The 18,864-nt window shown below is 41.4% G+C and overlaps 1 protein-coding gene across 1 annotated transcript in view; it reads left to right on the top strand.

Annotated features, from left to right (window-relative positions):
- LOC140917276 (carboxypeptidase B) overlaps nucleotides 1–18,315 on the top strand; it is a 28,747-nt gene extending 10,432 nt beyond the window's left edge. The window contains exons 5-11 of the mRNA XM_073359727.1: nucleotides 55–156; nucleotides 1,013–1,114; nucleotides 5,210–5,320; nucleotides 5,418–5,508; nucleotides 6,209–6,411; nucleotides 16,596–16,680; nucleotides 18,128–18,315. Coding sequence (XP_073215828.1) covers nucleotides 55–156; nucleotides 1,013–1,114; nucleotides 5,210–5,320; nucleotides 5,418–5,508; nucleotides 6,209–6,411; nucleotides 16,596–16,680; nucleotides 18,128–18,315 — 882 coding nt within the window. The remainder of the gene's footprint in view (nucleotides 1–54; nucleotides 157–1,012; nucleotides 1,115–5,209; nucleotides 5,321–5,417; nucleotides 5,509–6,208; nucleotides 6,412–16,595; nucleotides 16,681–18,127) is intronic.
- Nucleotides 18,316–18,864: the final 549 nt, after the last annotated feature.

The following is an 18,864-nucleotide window of genomic DNA, read 5'->3' as shown; positions in this document are numbered from 1 at the left end:
TGCTTTTGAACTGGGGTTAGAGATGCCATTTAACGTAATGGTTGTATTAAACAGATAGCTGCTTGGACCGCTGACATTGCTGCTCAGAACGCAAACCTTGTCTCTCGCACTCAGATCGGGACTACATTTCAGGGACGGCCCCTATACCTCCTCAAGGTGATTGTTTTTAGTTTCTTTTTACCAGTATGGTCTGTTCTCGTAACTTGAATAAAATTACAATATTTATTAAGGCCTCACTAACTCTAACACGTATTATAAATTCTCTAGGAAATCAAAACAGATTTTGAGAGCTACTTTTATTGTGAATTTTTATCCTTTTGATTTAAGGTAAAGGGTTTATAGAGTGAAACCCATAATAAATATTTTGGAAGTTCAGACCTATAAATTTAACCAAATTCCTGTGAGCAATGTAAATGATAATCTACCTTTATGTAAGTGTTCACACCATCTGTTGTTTGTAAACACACTTACCATAAAAGGATCTATAAATGTTAGTCTAGCTGGCAACAGGAAACAAACAAATTTCTCTATCTTCTTCAGATGTCATTTTCTGTCACGTAACTCTTATGAATAAATAAGATACCAAGAAATAAACGGGGGGGCGGGGGGGAGGGGAGAGAGCGGAGGGGAGTGAGAAACAGACAAAATCACTTACCCAAAACAGCACCAGCATTCACTAGAATGTATATAACCAACTTGGTCTTTTCAACTAATAATACTATCATATGAAATCTACCAACACTGTGTAGTAATGAAATATTCTGCGAAAATATGAGCTTGTCTGCATTAATAAAAAAACAAAGCAAATAGGATTGTACTATTTTAACTTAAACAACTTGATTGTCCAGAGGGGCAAGAATATATTCTGATAGTATTAGGTTTCCAATTTAATCAAGGAATATAGCTCATACTGCTGTCAAGTTTCACCTTTAGAGTCACCAGTCTGGAAACAGAATATTAATAATGTGTACACCAAATAGGTTGTTTTTTCATGACATTTTATTTACTATAGGTGGGGAAAAGTGGTTCAAACAAAAAGGCCATCTTTATGGATTGTGGTTTCCATGCAAGAGAGTGGATCTCCCCTGCATTCTGCCAGTGGTTTGTGAAAGAGGTTGGTAAACTCAGTAACAAAAAAGAGTTTTCACAAAATAAATCAACTTTAGAGGAACCTGACACAGACTATAAAAAACGTGAAACAAATACAATAATATGATATCCTGCAGTTCAGTCCTTGGCAGTTTCTAATCCAGTGCTTTCTAATTTTATTCTCTGATTTTGGATTTGGGTTGGAATAATACAATTTGGGCTCCAATCTCCCCTTGATATGAAGTATATACACACTGTCGGCCGGATCCTCAGGACTGGCCATTCGACACCTGAGCAGCTTGTGGAAACAAAGAGCATCAGGACGCCACAGGGATGTGATGACCCCCAAGGGGGCCCTTCCAACATCCAGGGATTGCTGCAATCTGGGCTGCCTCTTGTCACTGGCCACATCCACTACACGAAGGACAAAGCTGGGAGGCAGAGGCATAGTGCAGACTATTCTGCCTGTCTGCCCAGGGAATCCCAAGGCAACCACTCAAGTTTGCTTTGAGGTTTTAAGTATTGCCCTTTAATTTCCATTAAAATTATTTAAAAGAAATGAGCTACCCATTCTCACTGTGGTAGGTATGAATAGAATCCCCTGTGCATTGTGACTGGGCAAGGCCAGATGGCTATGGAAAAGTAGTGGGAGATAGATATATTAGCTCCAGGCTAAACAAATCCCTAGTACCAGGATAAGTGAAATGGCAGCTGCTCCAGGTCAATTAAGACACCTGGGGCCAATTAAGAACTTTCCAGAAGGCAGGGAGAGGGCTAGGTTGACTGGGACACCTGAAGCCAATCAGGGGCTGGCTGAAACTAGTTAAAAGCCTCCCAGTTAGTCAGGTGGGTGGGCATGTCAGGAGCTGTGGGAGGAAGTTGTGCTGGTGGAGAGGCTGAGTAGTACACACCATATCAGGCACAAGGAAGGAGGCCCTGAGGTAAGGGTGAAGTGGAGCTTGAGGAAGTGAGGGCTGCTGTGGGGGAAGTAGCCCAGGGAATTGTACATGTCATGTTTCTACAAGGTCAGCTACCATAGCTGATACTATTAGGGTCCCTGGGCTGGAGCTCAGAGTAGAGGGTGGGCCTGGGCTCCCCCCTGCCCCCACCTTTGCCCCCTGATTAATCACTGAGACTGGGAGACAACAGAGACTGTGCAAGGAAGGATAACTTCTCCTCACCTCCCTCGCTGGCTTATGATGAAAATGGCTCAGTAGACTGACCGTTGTCCCTAGAGAGAGAAGGGTTACATAGAGGGTCTCAGTGAGCCTCTGAGGCTAGTGAAATCAGCCAGGAAACACGGGACCCACGGAGGCAAGGACAGAGCTTTGTCACAGCATATATGTATAGAAAGAGAGGTGATAGACGGACAAACCAATGAATCTGCTTCATGTCTGTATTATTATAACACTATAGTAACACTACGAATCCAGTCATGCGCTTGGCTCAATTTGTGATGTAGAAGTTTTGACATTGAATTCAATGGTTCAGAATTAAGCCCTTTGTGTGATTTTAAAGAATGGAGAAGTCAAGGTAAATTGAAGGAGGCATCTGAGTGTGTATTATAGAAGTAGGATGGACACCTGTCTTCCTAATGCTTCATATTCCCAGGTTTCTTAGAATCATTCTTTTCCTCCAAGAAAAGAAAGAGAAAGGGTAGAAGCTTTTCTTCACCTAAACAGAACAAGAAGATTATGGAAATGTAATCAAAGGCTGGGAAGACAGCTCCCTACATGTTGTATTCAGGGGGAGGAAAATAATAATGTTGGTATTATTTGCCTCAGAGTTACCACTTCTTACTGTTAAAATGTAATTTGTTACATATAATAACAAATAACATTTTTCTGTAACTAGAAAGCATCACCTTCTATTACATGAGACTCACACGTGAAGTGAGGTTCACTCCATGCTGGCTTTATGAATTCCTAAAAGAAATATAAGTTTCTACTCACACTCTCTCTCTCATATCTCCTAACACTGCATAGGTAGGGAGTGCTGGTGAACATTGTACACACAGCCTCCTCTAAAGGGAAAAAGATACACTCCTCTTCCACAGAATAATCTTTAAAAAACAACTCCGTGCTGCTTAATTCTCAAATTTTATAAAAATTCCTACATTTAAAGGTTTTAAAACAGAAGCAGCAGAAGGCAGTTCAGGGGTGGCCAACCTGAGCCTGAGAAGGAGCCAGAATTTACCAATGTACACTGCCAAAGAGCCACAGTAATACGTCAGCAGCCCCCCGTCAGCTCCCCACCCCTGCTCACAGCACCTCCCAGCCACCAGCAGCTGCACTGATCAGCGCCTCCCCCTCCCTCCCTGCACCTCCTGATCAGCTGTTTTGTGGAGTGCAGGAGGCTCTGGGGGATGGGGGGAGGAACGAGTGCATGGCAGGCTCAGGGGAGGGGGCGGGAAGGGGTGGAGTGGCGGCAGGATTTGTGGTAGAGCCAGGGGTTGAGCAGTGAGCACCCCCCGGCACATTGGAAAGTTGGCGCATGTAGCTCCAGCCCGGGAGTCGGTGCCTATACAAGGAGCCGCATATTAACTTCTGAAGAGCCATAGGTTGGCCACCCCTGAGGTAGTTAAAATCCAAATAAAGGAAAACCAAAGCATTTGATTGGCTCATGCTAGCATAGACACAGTGGTGATATGGCTAATCTTCCTGTCCTCTGAGAGACATCCATGTAGCTTTGCATATGGAACAACGGAAATTGAAAGTGACAAGTAGATGGGAAAATGATCTCTTTATCTCCCACTAAAACTGAAAATAGTACCTGGTACCATTTTTCTTTTAGCAATTATTTTTTCTACAATCATTGGGTTTTTTGTAGCTGAAACAGTCAATATATGAATGTACTTGACTGAAGGTGACTTTCTTTAGTGGTTTTGGGGAAGGAGGAAGTACTTTAACATTAAGATCCTCCGTTGTTTATTTAAAAGTGCTACTGGACACAAATGTCCAAAGACAAAAAGGAAAGGCATGAGCTGAGTTAGAGAATATGCAAAAGGCAGGAAGAAGCACCAGTTCTCCCAATAACCATAATCTGCTTTTGAACACTGTTAATCAGTCAACAAACTACAGGCCTGATTCTCAGCTGCTTTGCACCCTGTGTAGTCATTCACACATGTGCAAAGTGAGGGAAACATGAGTGCAATACACTACCCGGTCAGAATGGCAGCTTTTCTATGCCCCATTTACACTCACTTTATATAGGTGTAAGTCTGTAATGATCACACAAAGCACAAGACAGTGGAGAATCGGGCCCTATAGCTTTAGTGCAGGAGTTTTGATGATGCCTCTGTATGCTAAGGGAAGGAGTGGGGAAGAGCATGTAATGTTCCATTATCTATGCTTTTGAGACTGTTTGTGATGAGAGCTTGCCAAAGTCAGAAGTGTATCTATTGTACTGAATGTCTCAGGAGGATCCTCTCTGGGATTGACAAATATTTTCTTGCATACAAATAAGACGATGGACTACAGGGACACAAGAGCCCTTACAGCATATGTGGCCAGGAGCACTGAATCCCTCTAAATAGGAAGTTATTCTGTGGAGAGCGCTGAGTCTGCCCACTGGCATGCTGATTTAGTGCATTGCTCATGATCAGTGCTTGTTCATCTATGCAATGTTAAGTTAGATGAATAATGCTGCTTTAAAACAGTAGTGTGGTTCCAACTGATATAACCTGGGATTTATTCCTTGTTCTTTCCAGTACTTAAAAATATCTCAAAGCTTTAGCCAGTCGCACATGTCAGGATATGGAATGTATGGAATCACTTTGCAGTGCTAAACTATTATCATTAATTCTAGGATGCTTGGGCCAGAGCCAAAGCCCACGGAAGTCAGTGGAAAGACTCCCATTGACTTCAGTGTCTTTTGGATCAGGCCCTTAATGAAGCAGGCTACCTCAGAAGAATGTACTTGTACTTTTGGATTTACATTGGTGGACTGGTTTGCGGAAAGAGTCTTTTAAAAAAATTCCCATATTAAACATATCAGGTAAAAAGATTATGCATCAATTGCAAAAGATAACGCACCCTTGTGTTTTTAAAAATACATTTCAAAACCACCAGCAATTCCTGATTCCATGAAAACAACAGCTTTCTCTTTGATCTATATCTAGGCTGTTAGTACCTATGGAAGTGATACCCTTATGACACGACTTCTCAACAACTTGGATTTCTACGTCCTGCCTGTCCTTAATATTGACGGCTATGTCTACACCTGGACCAATGTATGTACACTCTTCTTTCTGAACAAGAATCTCACTGAATGGGTCAAATACCTTTAGTTAACTATCCTTTAGTATTTACATGCACTTTCCATTTCAGTATCGCATGTGGAGGAAGACACGTTCCACAAACTCTGGCAGCAGTTGCATTGGTACTGACCCCAACAGGAATTTTAATGCTGTGTGGTGCAGTAAGTATTTTCTAATATTTGGTTAAAGTTAACATTGAAAGGTGCAGCATGTAACACATCAAAAGGGTGCTTCCACAAAGATGCTTCCTTCATTCCTAAAGTTGGTCCTTCCAGGCCTGGAGCAAGGATCATCATCAATGTACTTTGGGGAGGCTTACGCTGTTGTTGTGCATGCTACACCTGTTCCTTAGGATGAACAGAAGACGTCTGTCACCAGGGCTGTCAGTCTGGAAATTTCTGTTGGGCACTGAACTCCTACTGGGGGGAAGCATCGTACAAGAAAAGTGACAGTCACTAGACTTCCACTCTAATTCCTGGGAGTGCCCTGTGTTATGCAGCAGACATTCCAGTAAAGGTCCCTAATAAAGCACTGCAGGTCAACAGAACTGTTCACTTCTCATACATTAATTCACTTACATAATATGATGACTGACTTCAGTGATGTATGAAATGGTTTTATTCCTCCAAATATAGTAGCTGTGAAAAAAAAAATATTTGCAGAATGCTACACCACATTGCCTAGAAGTGTGTGAGCACATAATAAATATTCTGTCTCCATGTATAGTATATGTTCCAGGGGACTAACTTAAGGTTGCCTAAAGAGTCTTAACTATAACTTTGGTGACAGTAAATCCCCATCTTTATGGTTCATTAACATAATTCTGTTTCATTAAATACAAGCATTCGCCCTTCCCTGCAGGTATTGGTGCTTCAAAAAAACCATGCGATGAGACTTATTGTGGCAGCGCCCCTGAGTCTGAAAAGGAGACCAAGGCTCTGGCTGACTTTATTCGTAAAAATCTCTCCACTATAAAGGCATACTTGACTATTCACTCCTATTCCCAGATGCTGCTGTTTCCTTATGCTTATACTTACTCCCTTCCAGAGAACTATGCAGAGCTGGTAAGTAGAACACAAATATTGTATCTCTTTGTAATTTTGGTGTACTGGGGAGAATATGCAAATTTCATCATTTGATATTTAGATCAGGTTAATTTCAGACGTTTTCTTATACATCTGGAGAAAATCTGGACAATAAGCTTTTGAAAGTACATTAGTCTTTTATAGCAAGAGACCTTGAAGAGGGTTTAGGCATGAGATAAACTCAAGGATCCCTGATTCATCTCCATCATACAAAGGTTGGATTTGTCTGCAAGGCTGTGTTTGTCTGCAAATAATGTCATATTGAGAGATGTAAATTATACAGCACTGCTTCCACTTTATTCAGTGGGTTACAGTGTATCCGACTGCAATACATTACATACAAAAATCATGCTCTGTTGGCCAGATCCACAGCTTGTGTAAGTTGGCGTAGCTCCATAGCTTCAATAGAGTTAGAGTGATTTAAACCAGCTGGAGATTGGCCCTGAAACATCATTATTTAATGAAGTTTAGGGCCACACCCAAGCCCTGCAGCTTTTTAAGTCTGATAAAGGCAATTTAGTATGTGAATTATTTATCCTTTAAAAAAAGATTAAAATAATTATAAATAATAAAATGACTTCAATTCTCTGGAATATTAGCAATTAAAAGTTGTTGGCATGAAAAGCAACACAGCAAACAAAACAAAAAAAAAACCCATCTTGATCCTCTCTCTTCTCTTTAAGCTGCCAGAAGTCTAAGGCAATCGCATTAAGTTGGCTTTACTGCTGCAGAACTATGACAGATTTACGAGAGCTCCCACATGGATCTATCATAATTCTGAAGCAGAAAGGAAGAGTATGGCCAACTTAATAGTTTTGCCTTGGACTTCTGGCAGCTTAAATGGAAAGGAGAGCATTAAGATGTGGAGGTTTGTTTTGTTTGTTATATTACTTTACATGCTGGAGAGTTTTAACTGTGAATATTCCAGTCATTTCTTACATCTTTTTTGCTTGTCTTTGATTTTTACTAAATATTTCAAATTTCACCCATTAGAGCTCAGTCTAAATAAATAATATAAACTCCTGAACTGCTTCTTTGTCAAGCTCACAATTTTTCCCATATGCTAGAAGTTTGCATGGTCTTCTGCCCAGCTTGCTGAGTCAAGATCAAGTGTGATGAAACATATTGCTCCAAGTACAGCATGTTTCTAACACCATTACATTCAGATGGGGAAAGGTTTTATTGACACTCAAGACACAAAAAATACAGTAAAACCTAACTTTAAAAAAAACAGACAAAATATTAACACTAAGACAGGGTCAATAAGTCTTTCTAGTTTTCCTTTAAAAAAAAAATCCTGGATGAACAATTTTCATATTAACTTGCCTGTTCTACAGCATTCTAGACTAGAAGAATATATAAAATCTTGACGATTGGCGACAGTCATCCATGCCAAGGGTTTGCAATTTTATGAATAATAAAAAGCCTGATCTTTTTTTTTTGTTTGATTTAGAGATTGAGTCTTCCATTCTTCAATATAAAAAAAGGTAATTCAGGAGTGCAAGATATATATGTCAACAGCCATCCATCTGATCTCACTTAATATGAGTTAGTCTTTCCATGGTAATTTTATCCTATATTTTAAATCAGCCACAATGATCCCAGGGGGAGTTCTATTATTTTCCGCTACAAAGGAGCCATCCTGTCACTACTAAAAGGCGATAATATGATCAACTGTCCTCATGTCCTAATTAAGGAATATATTTCCTCAATTGGAGCTCCCAACAAAAAAACAGCAGGGTCCCAGAGACGCTCAACTTGTACTAATATTTGATTTTACAAAAGGAGGATACTTTTAGCCAAAAATCTTGGCTTTTGAGAATGAGATCATAGTATCAACCAATCAGCACTGTCTGTAGCTGGGATAGCTAAATATAAAGGGCCTGATCCAAAGCCCATTAAAATCAATGGAAAGACTCCCACTGACTTCAATGGGCTTTGGGTCAGGTCCTAATGGTGTAGCTTTCTGGATTACTTCAAACAACTAACCATGTTCACATGAACTGTCACAAAGAAATTAGGTTTTCTCTTAGCAATTCCTCCTTGGTTAAAAAATGAGACAGGAAAAAAAGGAGGAAAAAATAAAAGGGCATTATACTATATACCATTTAATGTGTGTGTTATATCAGCAAAGTTCTGCCTAGATACAGACTTCAGAGAAAGGCTGAAGAACTGGCATCTAAAGCTTTATATAAATTGTTCTGGCAAATAAAGGGACCATAAATCATGCTCTAAATGAAGTAAAATTTAGAACTATTATCTTATCTTAGATGTTTATTTTTACGCTGACAGATCTAATAAATTAAAGGAAGTAGAGTTGCTATTTCTTATCTTTTTCAGTGTGGGATGAGATATGTAGTTAAACAACAAAACTTCACATGCCTGCTTATCATTAACATATTGCTCCACACTGTTTAATTCAGAAGTTAGTTTAATACTGTGGGGTAATGCTCCATTCCAAAGTGAGGCTTGAAGGAAGGGAGCAAAATCAAGTAAAATTAGATTGAAATCACCCTAAGCCTGCAGATGAGGAGAATAGAGGCGTCAACATAGCTTTCTTCCAAGCCCACTGAACCTTCCTTTGGACACAGTCTGCAGTGGGACTCTGCAGGTATTCAGGAGGCACATCAGGGTAGGTGGGTGATGCTGGAAAGCAGCCACTCGACACAGCCTTCTTCTCTTAGAACCAGATATATAGAAAATATTCACAAGGATGTTAATTAGCATTAATGCCACTACACACCTTCACTGCCTCTGTAAGAGGAGTGTAGAGAACAGGCCTATGGAAATTAGCAACTGACACAGCACTCTTCATTGAGTTGTGCTTCCAGATGGGATTGGGGCTACAGGGAGCAGAAGCCAAGGTCAACAGTGGTGGAGATGATTGCCCCCATGTCTTCTGGATGGTTTCCAGGCCACGCCCCCTGCCACTTCCATAAAGCCTTGAAAGGAGAATGTACCTGTAACTCCAAGGGCCAGATCCTTGGCCCTATTTTGTTCCCTTTGCACTGTCCTGGCAGCACAAGGAGAACAAACAGCTAACTTAAAGAGCAAGATGGAACCTTCTCTTGTGTAAGGCAATCCCTAAGTGTGTAAAATAGTGCCACAGTTCTTGGTTTCCAAGGCATGACAGGGCATCTAGAGACATTCTGGGAATTCCAGTGATCTCAGGCCTAGAGGGCCATTACAAGTTACAGCAGCCTTGATGCTACTCTAATTTAAATTGGGGACGAAAGTAGCCCTTCACTGCTTCCAGTATCAGGGTGGAGGAAAGTGGTTGAAGCCATGTACGTTCTCCCTGGAGCACAAGGTACGCACATAGGATTTTCCCATTCATGGGGTTTTTTCCCCATGGGAAGGGAAACAGCCCTGTATTAGACACAAGTCAGTTCTAGGGTCAGCATTTTCAAGCAATGCTTGAACAACAGTGAAAATGCTGACCCTAGAACTGACTTGAGCCTAATGCTTGAACAACCAAGATAATGCCACCCAAGATAGGAAAAACTGGGTCAGCTCAGGAATTTCACACAAGTAACAATATTCCTATGATGTTTTCTTGGGGGAAAAAATATAACTGTCCTCCAAAAAGAATACATTCTGTGTATTGCACAACTCCCCTCAACTCACTCTCTACCATATCCCCAGATGTTGCGCAGCACAAAAAGAATATGTGCTTGGATCAACCAGAAAAAATTGTATCTTCCATTTAAAGAACAAAAGCTTCCCCCAGCCTTCCATAACTGAAAAAAAAAAAAAAACGGTTGGATACAGACCAATTGTCCATCCACTCTACAGCCAAGCTTCCCTTCAGCATTCTTTCAATATTTACACTTAGCTGCTCTCTCAGTAAAACTCTGTGTATATTTAATCACTTTTTTCAGAAACATTTTAGGCTGTAAATTGAATTTTCTCACATTTTGGCCAGTGTTGGAGGGGGTTACCATACTTTTTGAATTTGTACCTACATAAGGAGCAAATATTTAATAATAGGCTCTTCAGTCTAGTAGAGAATGTATAACAGGATCCAATGGCTGGAAGTTGAAGCTAGACAAATCCAGACGTGTACAAGCAACAGAAATCCTATATCAACAGAGATCAGGCTTTGGTGATATGTGTAGCAGGAGGCAGGTTACCTGAACATATATTGGCTACCTTGCTATTCATATATTGGTTACTGTTTGTATAAGGGGAAATTAACCCTTCTGCACAAGCTTATGGACCACTTAAGCCCTACTTGAGCCCTTAAAATGTGCAAAGGTGTGAATTTCTGCTATACTGCATTAGATGATGAATATTTATGTGATGACTATTCACCTCTTGGCTGAAAACCAGGTCCAGTAAACTAGTTCTGGATTTTACTAGTGCTCGCTTTGAAGTTATTTGTAAACAAAGTCATCTTAAGGAACTCTTAAGGAGCCAGGACCCAAGATTAGAATATAGAATAGAATATCAGGGTTGGAAGGGACCTCAGGAGGTCATCTAGTCCAACTCCCTGCTTAAAGCAGGACCAATCACCAACTAAATCATCCCAGACAGGGCTTTGTCAAGCCTGACCTTAAAAACCTCTAAGGAAGGAGATTCCACCACCTCCCTAGGTAACCCATTCCAGTGTTTCACCACCCTCCTAGTGAAAAAGTTTTTCCTAATATCCAACCTAAACCTCCCCCACTGCAACTTGAGACCATTACTCCTTGTTCTGTCATCTGCTACCACTGAGAACAGTCTAGATCCATCCTCTTTGGAACCCCCTTTCAGGTAGTTGAAAGCAGCTATCAAATCCTCCCTCATTCTTCTCTTCTGCAGATAAATAATCCCAGTCCCCTCAGCCTCTCCTCATAAATCATGTGCTCCAGCCCCCTAATCAATTTGGTTGCCCTCTGCTGGACTCTTTCCAATTTTTCCATATTCTTCTTTTGGTGTGGGCCACAAAACTGGACACAGTACTCCAGATGAGGCCCCACCAACACCGAATAGAGGGGAATTATCACATCCCTCAGTCTGCTGGCAGCGCTCCTACTTACACAGCCCAAAATGCTGTTAGCCTTCTTGGCAACAAAGGCACACTGTTGACTCAGATCCAACTTCTCGTCCACTGTAACCCCTAGGTCCTTTTCTGCAGAACTACTGCCTAGCCACTCGGTCCCTAGTCTGTAGCAGTGCATGGGATTCTTCTGTCCTATGGAAGATGGACAGGTGTAAATTATTTTTAGAAGTGGCTACTGGAGTAAAGAAGAGGAAAGTGGGTTTATATATTCCTGCCTCTCACATTACCTCATACAATGGTGTGTTCTGTTATCAAATTGAGCTATCTTCAGTAAGCACTTCTTCATCTTGGCTCATGTAGCAATCTCAAATAGCCTCAGGGCAGATTTGCCTCAGCTTGATGCTACTGGATAAAAACACTAGCAACATGCACATATTTCTTGGAATGTCCATGTGGTAGTCACAAAGATGGGTATAAGAAGGGCAGTGTTATATACTGTGATATTAAAGTTCTTGCATTGGATGAACTCACTTTTAGTGCTACCATTTCAAAGGGAAATCAAGGGATCCTGGACAATGTGTGAGAGCATTACAATGAGGAGAGTGCAGTTTAGAGCTCTTTGCAGAAAGCTGACTTGAGAAGGGCAGAGCTTAGAGGCAATAAAGAAGACAATAGAGGTAGAATGACAAGCAGATCCATAGAGCCCAATTTTACAGCAAGCATTGCTATCCATCACAGATTTTTCAAGATCCTAGACTCCTATTATGTCAATAATCCCATCAAATATCCCACTGATGTCAATGGGAGTTGCCTGTGTGCAGCAACTGCGTAATCAAGGCCCCTGGAGTGTTTTTAACCAGCAGCAATTTGCAGAGACAAATCTGAGTTGAGAATATGAGAGCAAGAATGGGGAAGCTGCTCCCAAAAGATAATCTATTAACAGATAAAGGTGATTAGTCAGCCATATTATCCTGGTAGTCTACACTGGCAAGGCTAAAGCGCTGCCGCAGCCGTGCTTTAACGTGCCTTGTGTGGTCAAAGCACAGCGCTGGGAGAGAGGTCTCCAAGCGCTCTAAAAAACCCACCTCAACAAGGGGCGTAGCTCCCAGTGCTGGGAGAGTGCTCCCAGCACTGGGGCACTGTTTATGCTAGCGCTTTACAGGGCTGCAACTTGCTGCACGCAGGGGGGTGTTTTTTCACACCCCCGAGCGAGAAAGTTGCAGTGCTGTTAATTGCCAGTGTAGACAAGCAGTTAGGAGGGAGCCAGCATCACATGCCTCTCTTTAAAAGCTAGTAACTGAACTGATAGTAACTGAACTTCAGTTAAATGAGATCAGGGAACACGATCCTTTTGTTACACCGACTAGCTGACATGCTGCACAAGATTAAGCAAAACATCAAATCACTAGGAACTGCAATGGAAACAAAGCTGAGAGATCAGAACAGAGAATGTTAGATTCTCCTGGAACAGGCAGTTTCTGGAAGTTCAGCAACAAGACAGAGAATGGAAGATCATTTCTGCACCCAGTTACACAGTATAAATCTGGAGTAAGTCCTTTCACTTCAGTGACACTACTTGGTTTTCACTAGCATAACTAGCACCAGAATTTGCCCCTATGAGTGAGGGTTTCTTGACAGTGCAGGAGCCAGTGATGGGTCTTACAAACCCCACACTGGAGAGCAAGGGGTTCAGCCCTGCCCAGCTGTACCTGCAAAGCCTGCACGAGCTGCAAGCAGAGCCGCTCAGATGGGGGGAGGGGGCGGGAACTACTGCCCAGGAGTTCTTGTTGCCTGAAAACTGACCTAATAAAACCTACAGAGGAGAGAGACAGGTGACTGACTGTGAAGGTCAGAGACTTTGTTTGTGGTTCTGTAATTTACTCTGAGCGGAAAAGGGAGACTTGGATAGGAAGTGATCCATGGGGCAATTGCGTGGCACTGCAAGAGGTAGAACATACCTGCCCATCATCAGGCCGTGGATTGGCGCCTGTGGGCCCAGGCTCCCCTTCCGACTTCCGAAAGATGGCACAAGAAGAAAGCCTTTACCTTGGTGGAGAGACCCGCTGGGGAAGACCTTGGCCCCAAAATCCCCATACTAACATAAAAACCCTGAAGCCCTAGGGGGAGCTGAAGGCCAGGACTATAACTGAAAAGGGGTGACAACCTGCTGCACCCCTGCCTGACCACTAGGCAGCACTGGTTGTGAGTGTTCCCCTTTTACAGAGCCCAAACCAAGAAGGCAGAAAGAGAATCCTGTAACAAACCAGATGTTCAAATGAATCTTGAGAACCTGTAGAGTCTGTAGAGAGCTAAGAGTTTTTCAAAGTTAAGGGGGGGAAAGCCACAGCACTGCATCCTCTTTTATCAGCAACACAAAGAACATAAAGACTCTAGGCCTGGGTCTCATCTCACAAAAGTGAGATACTGTTTCCCCTTTTGAAAGTAATAGACAAGATGAGGCACAGAGTGAAACCTCATCCAGTTTCCCTGTTGTTTTAAGAAGGATAATTGTTTGCCACCACTATTCCTTTTTCCTTTCCTGTCCTTTTCTTTTTTTTACTTAAATGTTCTTGCTTTGGTTGCTATAAAATGGCACTTTCATTTTGGTGCTGATGTTTTGTTTTTTCCGCCCTTTTCATACATTAACCGAGCAATTGGGAAAGAGTGTTGCCTGATGATTACAAGAAGAGATCAGATATCAGGACTCCTCGGTTCTGTTCCTAGCTCTGCTACTGACTCATTTTGTGGTGAAATCACACAGGCACACTCAATTTACCGAATTATAAAATAGGCCATTTATTTCCATCACCATGCTCCAACCTGGAAAACCTGAGGATGTCTTTCAACAGCTGAGAATTTCAATCCTTCCTCTACAACAGTGGTCGGCAACCTGCCACACGTGGCCCATCAAGGTAATCTGCTGGCAGGCCGCCAGACTGTTTGTTTACATTTGCACAGCCGCCCGCAGCTCCCAGTGGCCACAGTTCACTGTTCCCAGCCAATGGGAGCTGCGGGAAGCAGCAGCCAGCCCCACGCCACTGGAAGCTGTGGATGGCTGCAAAAATGTAAACAAATGGTCTGGCGGCCACCAGCGGATTACCCTGATGGGCTGTGTGTGGCCCGAGGGCTGCAGGTTGCCCACCACTGATCTACAAGCACCTTTCTTTACAGCTGCCTGATCATTATGGTAATTCTGATCCACAGTAGGGTCATCCTTTTCATAGGAACCTTTCCCAGCATATTTTTCTGATAGCTAGTCTCCTAAATTTGGCAGATACAAGTATCTGATGTTTTAAATTTGCCATTTGGCAGCTGGCTGATACTTAATGCCTCTCCTCCCTATAGGAAATATTCCTATTTTATTTTCCTCAGTTTCTTGCCACTGAGGAAATGACACACTCCCACAGACACTATATTAGCACCAGGTCCCATCCACAGTACAAGACATCGCCATGTTGTATGTTTTCTCTCTATGTTCATTATAAAAGGAGGCAAATTGTAAGTTTGCAACAGAACTCTCTTTTGTGAGGTGAACAAGAAATCCTTTATCTGCAGATCTCAGCGCATGCACACTGATTTGAAGCCAATATAAACAAAAGGTGCCCGAACAAAATTTGATACATCACTAATAGCAGATACTCGTGTCCAAACACTACAGGTTCCATGGACATACATAGCAAAATTGCCATGGATTTTAATAGGAGAAGCATCATCTCATTAAGGCAATTTTCAGAAGTGGAAGATTTAACTACTCTGATTATTATTAGAATTCCAAGATTGTTTCTTTGTATGTCACAACAGCACTCTTCTTCAGCACATGTATAGAGAAGAAAGAGGCCAGAACAAAAACCCTGCCTTTAAATCCCACCCAGTCTTTGGGGAGTGTTTGAAACCTGCTCTCAGATCTAAATCTGGCTTTTGTAAAAGGCCTCCATGAAATGCAACAAACCAAAGCCCTACATACAAACTCCCAGAATTCTTGGGTGTACAAAACCCAGTTCTCAATGTGAATTTTGCACCTTGAACCTGTTTTATCCCACTGAGAGCAGTTACAATCCCATGATATAAAAAACTGCCATTTTAACCATTAATATGGCTTGTTGCTACTTTCACAGAAACAAATAGTCACTTTATCTATCTATTTTTCGAAACATTTTCAAATGCAGCTTTTAGAAAATTCATAAAAATGTGAAAGTACTAAATGGAAGTCAAGATGTTTTAAAATATCTCTCCTCCTTGGGAAAAATAATTTATTGCGTAATGTAGAGTGAAACAAGAGAGTTGAAGAAATTGTTAGGAATACCACACTGTTCAACTCTGAACTACAGAGGGAGATATGGTAATCCATTGTTTGTCTGCGTGCTGAACATCTGTTCTCAACTAACGATATACAAACAAATATTTACCATCCCTTAGGAATACTTTCCATAGTTTTATTGTCAACATGCCATATTATGAAGAAATGGGAAAGCCACACATTCCAAAGGAAAGTCTGTAACTTTCATAATGCAAACATTCAGAGCTGCATTTTAGTGTTGACAGACTTTATGCAACCCGCACTGAAGTCAGGGGGACTTGGATGGATCCCAATCTGCACAGGAAATGCAAACTGAAATCACAGAAGTGCTGTATATGACTCCAGGGTAATTCATGCACCTCCTGCTATAGTACTGTTGACATTTGCAATCTGCATTTTACAGGATCTAATTCTGATTTCACTTATACCACTTTTACTGTGTTGCTCTGGATTTACACTTGTGTAAGTGGGAAGAAAATGCTGTCTTCATAATTTCCATATATACATCCCCTGTTGCCTAAACCTCACCATCGTTTTATTTCATAATTCTAGTTTATTCTCACAGATTCAAGTACACATTTCTGTTAAATACAGTAATCCCTGGATCCTGTTGTGCCCTTAGTTTCCAGACTCCAGATACATTTCATAATTAGAGCTCTGAGTACAGACTACTTATTGATATGCTACATGAACAAAGTGTAGACATTTGCAGATCGTTAGACGATGACAGCATAAACTCTGTTACTGATTCTAAAAGAGGAACAACAGTTACAAATAATTTAAAACTTCTAAAATGAGGCCCTCATGAGTTAACTCAAATTTCTAAGGAAAGCTTTAAATGTCTGGAATAACTTATTATTCCGCAATTGTCCTTCCTTATAGAATACCATTTCTAAAGCTGCAGTTAAAGAGCTGACTTCATTGTATGGCACAAAATATACCTTTGGTGCATCTGCTTCAACAATCTGTAAGTATTAACCTAAATATCATAAGTAACTGTAGTAAGAATTATTTATCTAGACAGTGGGAGGAAATTATGTATTATGACCCAAAAAAACCCCATAAGATGAGCCCTGCCCATACACACCCTACTTACTTCCCTCCTAATGGGTGTAGACTGTGATATCTTTACTCTTGTTGCGTGGTACTTTTCTTCGCAAGTAGTCCCATTAACCTCACTGTCCTGAAGGTGTGGATGCAACACATCTGGTTCTGCAAACGTGCAAACATGCACCTGGGGGTACGAATGAGATTCACACAATAACTATGTAGCGCCCAAATACTACGGTGATGAGCATACTAGGAGTTCCTAAAACAAACAGCTAAAATTAGATTAAAACATGAGACAACTGGGCTCGTTCAGCCTGTGAGTTTCTTGATGTCCAGGGCCTACAAGGGGCGACAATAGTATGTGAAACCTTTTTGACCAGAATTTGCCTTCATGGCTCTAGCCAGCAGACTGTTACTTTCTGTTACTGTATGGTGATTTTAAAAATATATAAATTCCAGCCTCACTCTAACACTCTCCTGAAACCCAGCTGTTGTGTTATGTCCTTTGCGACATTATAAAGCTGACCTCGTGTCTCCAAACCCAGTTTTCCAGAGTTTTATAGCTCAGCTGTTTTGGCTCCTAATTCCTCAGGCTATCGCCTGCTTGAAATTCAGCATTGTAGGACTGAACAATCTGGAAGCCAATTTTTTTTTTTGTCTTAAATATAATGGCTGCAATTGTTTGTCAATGTTTAAAAGAACTATTGAGAAAAATGCTTTTGGGGATTCCTAGCAATTTTGAGGACCACCTATAGGATAAAAAATATTAGTACCCCATTCTCTCCTTACAAGGAACAACCCAGAGAGTATGCTCAGAATTCTCTCGTTGAGAGGGAAAGGAGCAAAGCTTATTTCAACAACAAAAAAGCAGAGTTCATATCCCCAGCTTTGTGGATCTCCAAAGATCTGTGTAGATCTCAGGGAGATACTCCAGAGACAGGAGATTCAATGTGATAGATCCTTGCTCCTGCAGATACCATGCTTCCAGTCCTCTCCTCAGGCAAAAGATACCCCTCCCACCCCTTCTCAGGAGGGATCTCTACAGTGAGCGGGGAGCAGCACTGCAAAATAACTCAGAGTCTGTATTCTGATCAGGATTGTTTCTTCTATATTTTTAGAAGGGGGACATGGTTATATTCTTCTTTTTACAGCTACAGGTTTCCATTTTCAAGGCTATTAAAGTGCTGGGCAAGCTCTATTCCATATTCTGGATGCAAACAAATGGTTCATTGACTCTCACTGCTTTTTCCTCTGCCCTTCCTATATTTTTAGCTAAGTAGTATGGTAGTTATAGTTATAATAAATCCCACTGATTACCAGTGACTTGTCCCTTTCTAGTAAAGTTTTCTTCTCTCCCAATGCAGATCCTGCTGCTGGTGGCTCTGATGACTGGGCTTATAATGAGGGTATCAAGTACTCCTTCACCTTTGAGCTCCGTGATAAGGGTAGATATGGATTTGCACTCCCTGAATCTCAGATAAAGCCAACCTGTGAAGAGACTCTAAAAGCTGTTAAATATATTGCCAATTACGTCCTTGACCATTTATATTAGAATGGTACTGCAAAATTATTCAAGAAAGCTTGTTTCAAATATACTATCCCCTTTGTTCTCTTTCCCTGATGGCTGATGATTTCTGCTTTACAGAATGCTGTTAGTTCTCCTTTACACTTGAGCTCTAGAGCCAATGAAAATATCTCGGGATTTTTCTATTAATCACAAATAAAAATGACAATGACTCACCTACTGTTTGAATATTGATAGAACATCTGTTACTCCAGTGACTGGACTGAATGGATGAAGAAGCCACCAGTGTCTATTTTGACTGTTCAGCCAGTTAACACGTTTTTTAAAGGCCCTTTAATGATCACTAAACCAAATTCAATCATGGGGCATTGACTTCAGTGGAGCTGCATGATAGATCTAGGGGCAGAAGCTGGACCTCTCTTACTAGGCTAATATTAATCAGAAGCTTTAATAGCAGCTAGCTCCTAGGTGAAACAAGAGTGAGGGCAAATGGGAGCCCAACAATAATGGAGTTGGGGGAAAACCTAATAATGACTATATCTAATCCATCCCTATATCAGAGGCAGACAGAGATCA

The sequence above is a fragment of the Lepidochelys kempii genome, chromosome 9 (assembly GCF_965140285.1).
Source record: "Lepidochelys kempii isolate rLepKem1 chromosome 9, rLepKem1.hap1, whole genome shotgun sequence".
NCBI lineage: Eukaryota > Metazoa > Chordata > Testudines > Cheloniidae > Lepidochelys > Lepidochelys kempii.
This window is presented reverse-complemented; position numbering and strand designations above follow the sequence as displayed.